The following is a 14146-nucleotide window of genomic DNA, read 5'->3' on the forward strand; positions in this document are numbered from 1 at the left end:
CCCCTGTGGCAGGCGGGTCCATGTATACTGAAGCTTCCTTCCTGTTACTGGGTTTTCCCATTGAAAGGCAAAAAGCAGTTGACTGGCGGGGGCCACCCGAATACAAAAGAAGGCATCTTTTAGATCTAGTATCGTGAAATGGGTAGCTCCAGAAGGTATCAATCCTAGCAGGACATATGGATTAGGCACTACAGGGTGTAATGAAATAGTGGATTTGTTAACCACCCGTAAATCTTGGACTGGCCGGTAGTCCTCAGTCCCTGGCTTCTGAACTGGCAACAGTGGCGTATTCCATGGAGACTGACAAGGACGAATAATTCCATGGGATAACAGACGATTCAGGTGTGCTTGGATCCCTTCCAGAGCCTTTCTGGGAATTGGGTATTGGCGAAGATGGATTGGCCGGGCATTTGGAAGTAAGTCTACATGGACAGGAGGAATATTTCGGGCCAACCCTGGGGGATTATCTTCTGCCCATACCCCACTGACCTGAAAGCTGTCCGCCAGGGGTAGGTCAACTTGGCCATGTGACTGATGCAGCCGCCATTCTTCTTCAAGGGGGCAGCAGAAACTCAATATACCCTTTGGGCTAGATGTCGGGGGCCGAAAGGAGACTGAAGTCTGGCCATCAGAGTCAAAGGAAATTTGGGCCCTAAGCTTGGACAGCAGGTCTCGACCTAACAAAGGGATTGGACAGTCTGGCATATACAGGAATTCATGAGTGACTGTGTGTGAGCCTAATTGGCATCTACGGGTTGTCAGAAAAGGCCTCCGGTTCTGCACCCCCGTGGCTCCCACCACTCGGACAGTTTTTCCAGACACAGGCGCTAATCGCTCCGTCACAACAGAATGTTCAGCTCCTGTATCAATCATGAATGGAATTGAGCGGCTCCCTATAGTTAACTTGACCATAGGTTCCTGGGAGCCCAGTTTGTAGGAACCCGGTCTGTCCTATTCGTCCCATTCTGCCATCTCGGCTATCCCGATGATGTCAGATTCAGGAGGCTCATATCTTCCCTCTCGAACTCGGCCCGGCTTCCTCGATCTCCTGGTCCCCTTCTCAGTCCCTGGCGCCTCTGGGGGCATTCATCTTTCCAGTGCCCTCTTTCCTTACAGTAGGCACACTGATCCCTCTCCAATCTTGGTCTGGGATTCTCCCCCCTTGGCCGGGATTGATTGAAGGAATCTCGGGGCCTGGCTGGTGGTCCGGGGTCCCACTTTGGCTTCCCATTAGCTAGAGGTCGACCTCGATTAAGGGTGGAATTAGTAATGGCTGCCGCTAAAAGGTCGGCCTTCTTCTGCATCTTCCGGTCAGCCTCTCGACGCACCTCTATTAATGAAAACCTTGGTTGCGATCTCAATTAGCTGGGTGGTATTCATCCCTGCGAATCCCTCTTGACGCTGCAACTTCTTCCGGATATCTGGCATACTCTGGGCCACCAATGCACTATTCACCATTCTCTGGTTTTCTAGGGCTTCAGGGTCAAATGGGGTGTATGTTCTGTAGGCTTCAATTAGTCGCTCTAAAAAGGCCCCAGGGGATTCAGTTGCCCCTTGGAGAATTTCAGAAACCTTTGCCAGATTAATGGGCCTCTTTATGCCTTTCCTCATACCTTCCAGCAAGTCCCGGCAATAGCCAGACAACAGTTCATAGTGCTGCCCATTATTTGGATCCCAAACTGGAGCTGCGCGAGGAAACCGAGCTCTAACCCATTCCTCTAGGTTCTGTGTCCCCTCGGGGGCACGCGCTCGCGTGATGGCCTCAGCATTTTGCAAAATCTTCCGCCTCTCCTCAGTTGTGAAGAGGGTCAGGAGAAGTTGTTGACAATCAGTCCAGGTTGGGTTATGGGTGGCCATAATGCTAGCCACTAGGTCCACCACTGCCTGAGGCTTTTCAGTATAAGAGGGGTAATGCGTCTTCCAATTCAGGAGATCGGTGGTTGTGAAGGGTACATACTGGTAGGCCTGTGCCTGTATAACCTGACCCTGATTATTAGGATCCGGTCGAGTGGTAGTTACCTGACGGAGTGGCAGAACTCTCGAGGAGGTGGGAATGGAATCTGAGGTAGAGCTAGGAGCTACCCTCCTATCATGCTCAAAGGTGATTGCAGCAGGTCTAACCCATTCAGGGGAGGTAGGTTGAAACCCTGAGGGATGGGGAGGGGTACTCATAGACTGAGAGGTGGTCACAGGTGAGTCAGTCCATTGAAAGGGATGCCGGGCCCCTGATGAGTGGGTAGGGGTACTAGAGGGAGAGGCTGGGCTGTCAGGAGTTGAGGAGTCAGGGAGTGGAGCCCAAAGCGGGTCTTCGGAGGTTAACAGGGAAGGATGTGGCAGAGGAGGGTAGAGACTGGCTGAAAAGTCCAACCTAGGATGTGGTGGGGTTCGCACAGTGGGGGAGGAACTATCCGGAGAAGCCTGTACTGGAGAAGCTTGGGCTGGGCGGCGTGGATCTCTAGGGGCGGCATGGAACCCCAACAATGGGCCATAAGGTGGTGGCTCAAGATCTGAGGGGTCATCAGAGAGTATGGGTTTCTCAGACAGGGTAGGGGCGGAAGCCACCGATTGGGTGGTAGGCTTCCTAGGGCTCTTTCCCTCTTCCAATTTAGATTTTCTAATCTTTCTTTGAACATGGCCTAACATGAATTTTACTGGGGATCCCATATAAGTTTTCAACCAAGAGGGAGGGTCAGTCACAAGGCTATCCCAGGAATCTATATAAGGGAGTTGTTCAGAATATTCTGGTTCTCCTACAACTATGCTGTAGACCTTCCGGATTACTTCAATATCTAAGCTGCCACTAGGGGGCCACCCCACTCCCATAGATGGCCACTCAACTTCACACAAGGTTCTTAAAGTACTTGAGCTTAAAGTCTGTCCATAGTCATTAATTAAAAATCCTTTTTTAAAATTCTTAAGCATACAATCTAGGGGGGTAGCAATTTGTCTAGATGATGTCCCACCCATAATGCTTACAGTTACAACACACAAAGAGGGGGGGGAATTTTTGAAAGTGCAGTAAGGGGTCCGCACTCTCGAGACACTAGGTAGACAGACAGCAATCGCTTCCTTCCGTCGCTGGCCAATTGAACTCGCGTTAATTGGAAACGCAGCTATAAGAAGTCCGCACTCGTTTAACATTCACGCATCACACATTCTGCACAAAAAATCCCACCCAACAATTTCAGATTTCTCAGATACAGATAAGCTCAAGCGGTTTCGCTTCTAATCTCCACTAGACTAGAAGGTACTAGGGCCTTTCCTGAGAGTTGATCAGGCTCTCCTTCCCCCAATTTTTGAGGGGCTGGTTTACAACTTTCTAGCTAGAATTATAATACAGAATACAGAATACATACCCGGCGAATGTTCTCCAGTCAGTTGGGTGCTGGGATTAATGCAGGATTCAGAATCCCACCGCTGCCACCAAGAATTGTTGCAGGAATTGATGCATAAATTTATGATACTTCAGGAGTCAGACAGCACACCAGAATGAGAGAGAAATCTTCTTTATTTGCCAGCAAACAAAGTAGAACATCAGCATTAAGTCTCTTCTTCTCTTTCTCAGCTCTCTTTGTCTCTCTCTCAGCTCTCTGTGTCTTTCTCTCAGCTGCTTCTCTTCTTATGCTGTCTTCTCCTTCTTCTGTCTGTTCCTTCTGTCCTTCTCTTTCTTCTGAGCTCCTTCTGACGTAAACTGCTTCTTCTCCCACTTAAATACAGTTCTATCTAGCCTAGCCTAGCCCCCTTACTCTCCAATTGGTTAAGGAATAGATTGATTACCTTGCCTCAACCAATCAGTTCTATACAAATATCAGTTACATAGGTTCCAGACATCCTAAACTGACCTGTGACCTGGGGCCCCTTACACCAGACATTTGGGCTCCAGTCTCTTACATGTTATTATGATTGATTTCTCATATTCCTAGTACTAACTGCTAACTAAACTCTGGCATTCATTAAAGGGGTCAAGGGCCAATCTTACTTAATGGCATACATATCAGGTTATTACTTTCAAGACCATTTCTACATTTTACCTATAATTAATCAAGGAGAAGAGAGCTGACTAGTCCTGACCTTTTTCACCTATCAGCTTCCTTCACAGAACTAGCTAAGACCACAGAAAACTCAAAACACATGTTGGCCTCTTCACTGCAGACAAAGAGTAATACAGGATTTAACAGACATTCTACACAGAATTATTAATTTACACAGAATACAGCATATTCTAAAGTAAGCATCCTTATAAGACATATTCTACATACTTATAATAGTCTATATATCTAAGCTATCTCCTTATAACAAAATCTACATATCAAGAACTTCTGAAATAGTATTTCAGCTTTAAACTACAGTATGCCTAACAGTATACAAATGTTGAGCTAGCATTTATTATTCACAAGGGTGAAAGAAATTCCTGTCTCTGACCTTTCTAACCTTTGGCTCGGCAAGCTAGACATTGAAATAATATGAACCATCTGGCATACCTTCACTTTAGTTGCAGAGTAAAAAATTAGAATTCAAACTTCAAGCTTTTAATATCATTTCTCAGAGTTAACACTTTCTTTGCCCATGGCTGCCTCAGGCCCTCAAGACTGAGACAACAGGACTATTTTATTAGTAAATGACCCGACACAAGTCGTGTTTCAGCATTAAACAACGCCTGCTTCAGGGGTCAAGGTTCAATGGTAAATGTTATTAAATATATCGAGATTCAGTGGTCAAACTTGTGTCTAGCTGGTGCCTCTAAAGGAGGGGAAAAGAAAATCTTAAGAGCCAGGTGAGGTTGTCCAAACCAACAGCAACTGTACCGGAAAAACTCCCATGTAAGCCTTGTTTTGATACAGAATCAAAATAGTTTGTGTTCTTTTTTATGTATGCTGATTACCCTCTCTGTTTGGCTTGTAAGGAATGTAACTAGCCAGAAACGGCTTCTGTGTAGCTGATACTCAGCACCACTTCATATTGCCACAGTCCACCATATGTTAATTGTTTGAAATAGTTAGGTGTCTGGCTTGATTCAACTGTCTATAACTGAACAATTAAAATGCATGATTCAAAAAGGCTTTTTCAAACTTAGGGGTATGTTTACTAAGGCACGCTAGTGTTTTTAATGCACCTTTAAAGTTAAGTTGCGTTAAACGCTAATGCACCTATAGCCAGGGGCGTAGCCAGATGGACAATTTTGGGTGGGCCTGAGCCCAAGGTGGGTGGACATAGAATTCACCCCCCATCCCCCTCCTGTTTGCTCCTCTCCACCCCTCCCTGCCCACAAACCCCAAATATTAAATACTTCCTGGTGGGGATCCCCAAACCCTGCCAGCTGAAGATTTTCTCCTCCTTCTCGAGGAGCCAGCACTCTTCCAAACGGCAGCCAGCAGCCCTTGCCTCAAACTGATGCTGCTGCCCGCAGGCCGTGCATGCTCAGTGCTTTTGTATGTGCAAAAACTGAGCATGTGCAGAAGGGCCGGTCTCAGCGTCAGCTCAAGGCAAGTGCTGTTAGCTGACATTTGGAAGAGCGAGGGCTGCCCAAGGAGAAAAAAATCTTCAGCTGGCAAGGTTTGGGGATCCCCACCAGCCACAGCAAGAATGTCACAATTTTCGGTGGGCCTGCCTATAGTGCGCCTTTGTAAACACAGGTGTTAGACTAAGCCGATGAAGGATTCTTTTGTTTTTTGTAAAATCTCCTTCTATCTTCAGACTACGGTACAAGGCTTTCGTACACCTTTATGGGATTCTTGTACTTGCTCTTTATATAGGGTTGCCTGCTACAAGTTACGAGCCTTACAAATACGACAGATTACTGCAGCCCATCTTCTGTCAAATCTAACTCGGTTTGAGCATTTTTAACCTGCCTTCAAGGAATTACACTGGCTTCCCATAATCTGGAGGATACGGTTTTAAAGTTTTGACTTTGACCCATAAGGATTTGAATGACAATATTCCTTTGACTTTAGAAAGTTTGTTGAAAATTTAGGGGCCCTTTTATTAAGCCGTGTAGGCGCCTTTGCGTGCCCAATACACGCCAATTTGGAACTCCTAACCGGCTACCGCATGACCCAGGCAGTAATTTCATTTTGTATGTGCGTCAAGAGTTAACCAGGCAGTAATTGGCATTGTATGTGCGCTGACGATTTCTACCCAGTTAACGTGCGAGACCTTACCGCTAAGTCAATGGAAGGCGGTAAGGTCTCAGGCCCAAAATGGACACGCGCCAATTTTCATTTTGTCGTACATCCATTTTCAGCCCCCCAAAAAAGAGGCCTTTGTTTGCAGGTGCACTGAAAAATGAACCTGCGTGCGTCCAATATACGCATCTACACCAGCGCAGGCCACTTTTTGGCGCACCTTAGTAAAAGGACCTCTTATAGACCTGTTCGATCTTTGAGATCTGGAGACAAATCATTGCTTGATGTCCCATTTTGTTTTTTCAACAGATATATATCATTCCTCTATATTTTACACAGAGGGGGCTGTTTTGTGGAATGCATTACCAGACCCACCGTGTAAGATTTGCTCTATTATGCGTGGCTCTTGCGGTAATTTCAATTTTGGCACACATCCAAAAAATAATTTTTATTTTCGGATGTGTATATTGGAGGCGCGTAGGTCATTACCGCCCGGTTACCGTGTGTCGGCTATTTTGTAGGCAGTCCAGAGATGGAGTTGGCACATGCAATTGATATTAATTATTTAAGCACCTAAGTTAAGCAGCTATATCAGACTCAGTTCCTCATTTCCCCAGGACCAAAGTCCACCACCCTAACCACTAGGCCACTCCTCCACTGTTGCTACTATTTGAGATTCTACATGGAATGTTGCTATTCCACTAGCAACATTCCATGTAGAAGTCGGCCCTTGCAGATCACCAATGTGGCCGCGCAGGCTTCTGCTTCTGTGAGTCTGACGTCCTGCACGCCCAGGACGTCAGACTCACAGAAACAGAAGCCTGCGCAGCCTTCTATATGGAATGTTGCTAGTGGAATAGCAACATTCCATGTAGAATCTCCAATAGTATCTATTTTATTTTTGTTACATTTGTACCCCGCGCTTTCCCACTCATGGCAGGCTCAATGCGGCTTACATGGGGCAATGGAGGATTAAGTGACTTGCCCAGAGTCACAAGGAGCTGCCTGTGCCTGAAGTGGGAATCGAACTCAGTTCCTCAGGACCAAAGTCCACCACCCTAACCACTAGGCCACTCCTCCACTGTTGCTACTATTTGAGATTCTACATGGAATGTTGCTATTCCACTAGAAGTCGGCCCTTGCAGATCACCAATGTGGCCACGCAGGCTTCTGCTTCTGTGAGTCTGACGTCCTCCACGTACGTGCAGGACGTCAGACTCACAGAAACAGAAGCCTGCGCAGCCTTCTACATGGAATGTTGCTAGTGGAATAGCAACATTCCATGTAGAATCTCCAATAGTATCTATTTTATTTTGTTACATTTGTACCCTGCGCTTTCCCACTCATGGCAGGCTCAATGCGGCTTACATGGGGCAATGGAGGGTTAAGTGACTTGCCCAGAGTCACAAGGAGCTGCCTGTGCCTGAAGTGGGAATCGAACTCAGTTCCTCAGGACCAAAGTCCACCACCCTAACCACTAGGCCACTCCTCCACTGTTGCTACTATTGGAGATTCTACATGGAATGTTGCTATTCCACTAGCAACATTCCATGTAGAAGTCAGCCCTTGCAGATCACCAATGTGGCCGCGCAGGCTTCTGGTTCTGTGAGTCTGACGTCAGACTCACAGAAACAGAAGCCTGCACAGCCTTCTACATGGAATGTTGCTAGTGGAATAGCAACATTCCGTATAGAATCTCCAATAGTAGCAACATTCCATGTAGAATCTCCAATAGTATCTATTTTATTTTTGTTACATTTGTACCCTGCGCTTTCCCACTCATGGCAGGCTCAATGCGGCTTACATGGGGCAATGGAGGGTTAAGTGACTTGCCCAGAGTCACAAGGAGCTGCCTGTGCCTGAAGTGGGAATTGAACTCAGTTCCTCAGTTCCCCAGGACCAAAGTCCACCACCCTAACCACTAGGCCACTCCTCCTAATTATTTAAGCACCTAAGTTAAGCAGCTATATCGGATTGCATAAAAATCAGTCCTATCTTTATGCAGTGTCGCTTAGGCATTTAAGTGGTGATGTCGCACTTAACCACTTAAAAGACAGCCGGCTGCATGAACCTGGATATTCAATGCCAGTGCCCGGACATGGCCTGGCGCAGACTATCCGGGAATAAAACCGGTGGCAGCTAAAAAAAAACACCGCTCACTGCCACTGTTTTTTTAACCCTAATTTAAATTTAGAACATGAAGATTCTGTGCGAAGGTCAATGGGAACATTGTTCCACAGGAATGGGGCAACAACTGAGAACACTCAAGAATGTGTGAAATCAAAACAAATTTGATGAAAGAATGATACAGTCAGGAGTGATAGTTGGGATCAGCGAGAGGGGATATAAACAGTGACGATCCTAGGTTGGCTGCCACCCAGGGCGATTCGCCGATGCGCACCCCCCCCCGGGTGCATTTTTAGCTGCTGGGAGCACTCGCGTGACTCTCGGCTCCGCTGGCTTCCTGTGCCCCGGAACAGGAAGTAACCTATTCCGGGGCAGAGGGAGCAGGGAACAAGCGGAGCCAACAGGCACGCGGCTGCTCTCTGCACCCCCCCCCCCCAGCAGCGTGCACCTGGGGCGGACCGCCCCCACCGCCCCGTCCTTGGTACGCCACTGAATATAAGGTATAAGAAGTCAGAAGAGAAAGAGAGGGACTCCTGTTTGACATATTCTGTGCACTAAGGTTAGAATTTTGTAAGGGATTCTAGCTGATACAGGTAACCACTGTGCTTGCTGTATAGAAAAGGAAGCACAAGTCGACCTCCAGTAACGGGACAATGGGAAATTCTTTACTGAAAAGACCCAACACGGGTCTTGTTTCGGTGAGCAAGCGCCTGCATCAGGGGTCACAAAAAACGCAGACATGTTCTGGAAATGAATCTTGCATATACGCCACTAAGAGGCATATTTTCAAAGCACTTTGGGAGGCTAAGTTCCATAGGTTTCTATGGAACTTTGGGAGGCTAAGTGCTTTGAAAATGAGCCTCTAAGTAAAGCCCGAATAATGTATAGTCGGGAGGATAGAAAACTCATATAGTCCTGCAATCCGCAAAAACTGTTAAGGGGTGTGTAATAGCCGGGGTGACTGCCCTTTAAATGTCTGGGCTCTGTCACCTCTGGGGGGAAAACCCTCCTGTCCCCATTATTCTTGGGTTCGCCCTATGAGAACCAGCTCTGTCCCTTTACAACGCTGCTGTTTGGAGTCATATTAGGCCATTATGGGTTCCAGCCCACAATTCTACTACTACTACTACTACTACTTATCATTTCTAAAGCGCTACTAGACGTATACAGCGCTGTACACTTAAACATGAAGAGACAGTCCCTGCTCGACAGAGCTTACAATCTAATTAGGACAGACAAACAGGACAAATAAGGGATAAGGACAAAGAGTTTCAAGATTCCGGAATCCCAAAGAGTAGCAACATTCTGTGCAGAATCCCAGAGAGTAGCAAGATTCCGGAATCCCAAAGACTACTACTACTACTTACCATTTCTATAGCGCTACTAGACGTACACAGCGCTGTACACTTGAACATGAAGAGACAGTCCCTGCTCGACAGAGCTTACAATCTAATTCTCTTGATTAGTTACAGATTTCAGAATCCTAAGCTTTGTGGCGCTGATTAGCAGAACTGTGGAGCCAGGAGACTCCGGGCACTTTTCCCTATTGAAATGTGTCAGGTGCCCCCTAAAGCCTTTGACCCAGCTGTGACTGTCCACATGCTGCGCCTCGTGACCTGCATCTGCCGGCGTCGGAGCATCGCTCTGTGTGTAGTGGGGCACTTCCGTCAGCAGGGGGCGTCCGCGCAACACCCGGTCCTTTAGCACCTCCAGGCTGAGCTGCTGCCTCGCGCACGCTCACGTGACCGGAAGCTGCTGATGGACATTTCCTGCTGCTCCCCAGGAGACGTAAAGGACCCGGGCCCAGAGTGATGAAAAGCCAAGCCATGCAGCCGGCCTGCGGGGAGGGTCAGTCCAGTGCCTCGGGCTCTCTGAGCTCTGCTGCGGCCCGAACCGGAGCCTCGCACTGTATGGAGTCGCCTGAGGGTGAGTGAGGCCTCTCCGCCCCTGTACCGTATACAGAGACTTGACACCCAAACGCTCCCTCTGGAAAGAAAACAGAGCCCAAACCCCTATACTTTTCCTTTGGCCAGTAAACAGAGCCCAGACCCCTATACTCTTCCTCTGGCCAGAAAACAGAACTCTGTACTCCTTCACTGTCCCAGATACAGAGCCCCGACCTCTATACACTCCCTCTGGCCAGAAAACAGAGCCAAGACCCTTATACAGAGACCTGACATCTATAAGCCCCCTACTGGCCCATATACAGAGCCCAGACCCCTATACACTCCCTCTGGCCAGTAAACAGAGCCCGGACCCCTATACATTCCATCACTGTCCCGTATACAGAGACCTGACACCCAAACGCTCCCTCTGGCCAGAAAACAGAGCCCGAACCCCTATACTCGTCCTCTGGCCAGTAAACAGCGCTCTGTGCTCCCTCACTGTCCCAGCTACAAACCCCCGACCCCTATACACTCCCTCTGGCCAGAAAACAGAGACCAGACCCTCCTTTGCTGTCTCGTATGCACCCGGCCCGTGCTCTCCGTCACTGTCTCATACACACCTGCCCCGTGCCCTCTTTCGCTGTCCCGTACGCATTGGCTTGTGCCCTCTTTCGCTGTCCCATATGCACCTGTTCCCTGCCCGTGACCTCCTTCGCAGTCCCATGTGCACCTGCTCCCGGCCCTCTTTCGCTGTCCCGTACGCACTGGCTCGTGCCCTCTTTCAATGCCCTATATGCCCCTAGCCTGTGCCCTCCTTCGCTGTCCCGTACGCACCTGGCCCCTGCTGTGCCCTCCTTAGCCTACCTTCATAGTACCTCGCTCCCTGCAGCCCCCTTAACTCCCATTTTACACCTCTTCAGTTCTCCCCATGTTCCCAAGCACCCTCTTATGGTATACTGATTACCTTGTATGCATCCTATTTGCCCACATATCTGCTAAAGCACATCACCCCCCCCCCCCCCTTCACTCCCTAACTACAGCATATGTGTTCCTAAAAGTCAGTGGGGTCGGGTTCGTGTGTGTGTGTGTGACAGCCTCAGATATTGTGTGGCATAAAGGGCTGTTTCCTTCTGGCACTGGTATAACAGTAGAGAGAGTTTGGGAAAGGTCTTTGGTCTCTGCCACACCTCCTGTCTGTTTATTGTTACTGGGCTTTAGCAGGAAGAACTTGCCTGGGAACATGAACTCTGTTCTCACCCCGCCCTGACTGACAGCTATTTATTCACATATTCATGATTTCACTGTGGTTATTGATGGGCACTAAAACAGCCACTGGGTGTTCATAGCATCTTTCTGAGGTTCTCCAAAGGCAAAGCCCTGGCTAGTGTATAAGGGATGGGATGGGGTCAGGTATGTGCTATTGCTCAACTGGCAGTGTGAAAACAGCTTTGGAATTTGCACTGTTGTGAGTCAGACTGGTTCTGGTTACTCTAAACTTTCCATTCTGCTTCAGAGATGTAGGCATGCTGTTTAGAAAATGTATAGGGAAAATACTGTCTCTCCCTCTCATCTCATCCACACAGCTTGTCCCGTCTCTCCCTGTCATCCATGCATCTTGTCCCCTGTCTTTCCCTCATCCACTCAGCTTGTCCCCTGTCTCTCCCGCATGCTGTTGTGCACCATGTTTATCAAACCTTTCTCCCTGGGCTTATCTTATACAAACCTGGTGGTCCAGTGGTCAGCTGGGCAGGAACGATCCTCTTATTATCCTGCCCATGCCGTCTCCACTCTCTGTACTGAAAATGGCTTCTGTGAGTTCCAGCGGCAATCTTGCGAGACTGGCACAGCAGTCACTTTTCCAGTATGGAGAGTGGAGACTGCATGGCTCAGGAGTGTAGGAGGATCGCTTCTTCACCAGCTGATCTGGCGCAACAACTGGCTTGCAAAATTGAAAAAATATACAACCGGCTCCCGTGAGCCAGCTCCAGCACACCACTGTCTATAGCCCTCGTCACAAGAATGTATGAAAGTGTTAATAGATTGAAAACAAATTTTCCTTGTTACCTGTTTAGATTTTTTTGTTGTGTGTCTTTTTTATTTGCCAATTTTACTTTGAGATTTGTTTGGGGGCCTTTTCATTTTTATTGTTTTGTTTGCTTTTGATTTAATGTGATTTTTTTTTTTTTGGTTTGTTTGTTTATCCTCGTTCCCTGTAGTCTGCTTTCTGTGTGAACAAGGAGCACGTCTAGTCAGCAAAGGCAGCTCCTCCTGTTGGGCTGATGAAATGGCAGCTCTTTATCTGTCTGGACCTCCTGAGTCAGTGGAAGCCTCCTTTATGGTCCTGAGCCTTCTGAAAGAGTAACAGTAGTGGTTTCTTTTGTTGGACCTACAAAAGTGATAGCTCATCTTGTTTACATAGCGTGTTGAAACGAAGGCCACAGTGGGTCTGCCTGTTGGCGGGCTTGCTCAAATTGTGTCTTCTTCCATTGATCTGGACCTGCAGAAAAAGTGGCAACAGTGACTCCTCTATTTGGGCCTCGGCCTGCTAAAGCAGTGGTTCTTCCTTCTTGTTCTGAGTGTGCTGAAGTGGTAACTTCCGTTAAGCTTTCTTTTTTATTTATTTATTTTTTTAAATTTTATTATTTTACAATATATTTCCAGGCATAACATCCTGACAGAAAGTGAAATATTCCATAATATAAAAGGAAAAACTCACATATTATATTCATAATATTTCAAAATTCGCTCAAGTCCAACAACAAGGGGATCTAAAACTTAAACCAGAGGAATCTACAAAGAAATAATGAATAGAAAAGGAAAATAGCTACCCGCGCAAGACTAGGTGATTAACTAAATTACTCCCGTTGTTTTCTTAGAAGCAATTAGTTTGGAGAGTTGAAATGGATCAGTAAAGGTATATTTTACATTATCAAGCTTAATAATACACTTGCAGGGGTACCTAAAAAAAAAAAAAAGGTCCCCCCCTGCTTGAGTAACAGCAGTTTTCATCATGAGAAATCGTTTCCTTTTCTGCTGAGTTTCTCTGGAGAAGTCAGGGAACAATGAAATTCGTAAACCAAGAACCATTAAGCTTTCTGAAGCAGCTGCTTCTCCCTTAGCCAGTGGTAAGTGCCATATTCCCAAGTAACCTATGTCTGGGAATTTTCCAACCCAAGATGCAGTATGCAAGTTTTATTTCATGCATATTCTTTGTGGCTTTTCTATATGGGGAGCCCAGACGGTTTTGGACAGCAACGTCATAATCATCCAATATTTAAATTCTATTCTATATCAAGATGGATTCAAAGTAGATTACAACACAAGAAGTTAACAAATAACTGTTAGGTAGTACATAAGTATTGCCATACTGGGACAGACCAAAGGTCCATCAAGCCCAGCATCCTGTTTCCAACAGTGGCCAATCCAGGTCACAAATACCTGGCAAGATCCCAAAAATGTACAAAACATTTTATACTGCTTATCCCTGAAATAGTGGATTTTCCCCCAAGTCCATTTAATAATGATCTATGGACTTTTCCTTTAGGAAGCCGTCCAGACCTTTTTTTTTAAACCCCGCTAAGCTAACCGCCTTTACCACATTCTCTGGCAACGAATTTCAGAGTTGAATTACACGTTGAGTGAAGAAATATTTTCTCCAATTCATTTTAAATTTACTACTTTGTAGCTTCATTGCGTGCCCCCTAGTCCTAGAATTTCTGGAAAGAGTAAACAAGCGATTCATGTCTACCCGTTCCATTCCACTCATTGTTTTATAGACCTCTATCATATCACCCCTCAGCCGCCTTTTCTCCAAGCTGAAGAGCCCTAGCCGCTTTAGCCTTTCCTCATAGGGAAGTCGTCCCATCCCCTTTTTCATTTTTGTTGTGCTGCTCTGTTCCTTTTCTAATTCCACTATATCTTTTTTGAGACGTGTTGACTAGAATTGCACACAGTATTCGAGATGCGGTCGCACCATGGAGCGATGCAGGCATAACTCCTCATTTTTGTTTT

General features: G+C 46.9%; 1 protein-coding gene across 2 annotated transcripts in view; it reads left to right on the plus strand.

Moving 5' to 3' along the window:
- Window positions 1-14146, plus strand: part of LOC115479546 (WD repeat and SOCS box-containing protein 2-like) — a 77659-nt gene that overhangs the window by 4714 nt on the left and 58799 nt on the right. The window contains exons 2-3 of one of the 2 annotated variants that reach the window (XM_030217507.1): window positions 9924-9928; window positions 10069-10175. In XM_030217507.1, the coding sequence (XP_030073367.1) occupies window positions 10076-10175 (100 nt within the window). In that variant the 5' untranslated portion in view covers window positions 9924-9928; window positions 10069-10075. Of the gene's footprint in view, window positions 1-9923; window positions 9929-10049; window positions 10176-14146 lie in introns of those variants that run through there. The other variant, XM_030217506.1, reaches the window with a different exon arrangement.

Source organism: Microcaecilia unicolor, chromosome 11 (genome assembly GCF_901765095.1).
Source record: "Microcaecilia unicolor chromosome 11, aMicUni1.1, whole genome shotgun sequence".
NCBI lineage: Eukaryota > Metazoa > Chordata > Amphibia > Gymnophiona > Siphonopidae > Microcaecilia > Microcaecilia unicolor.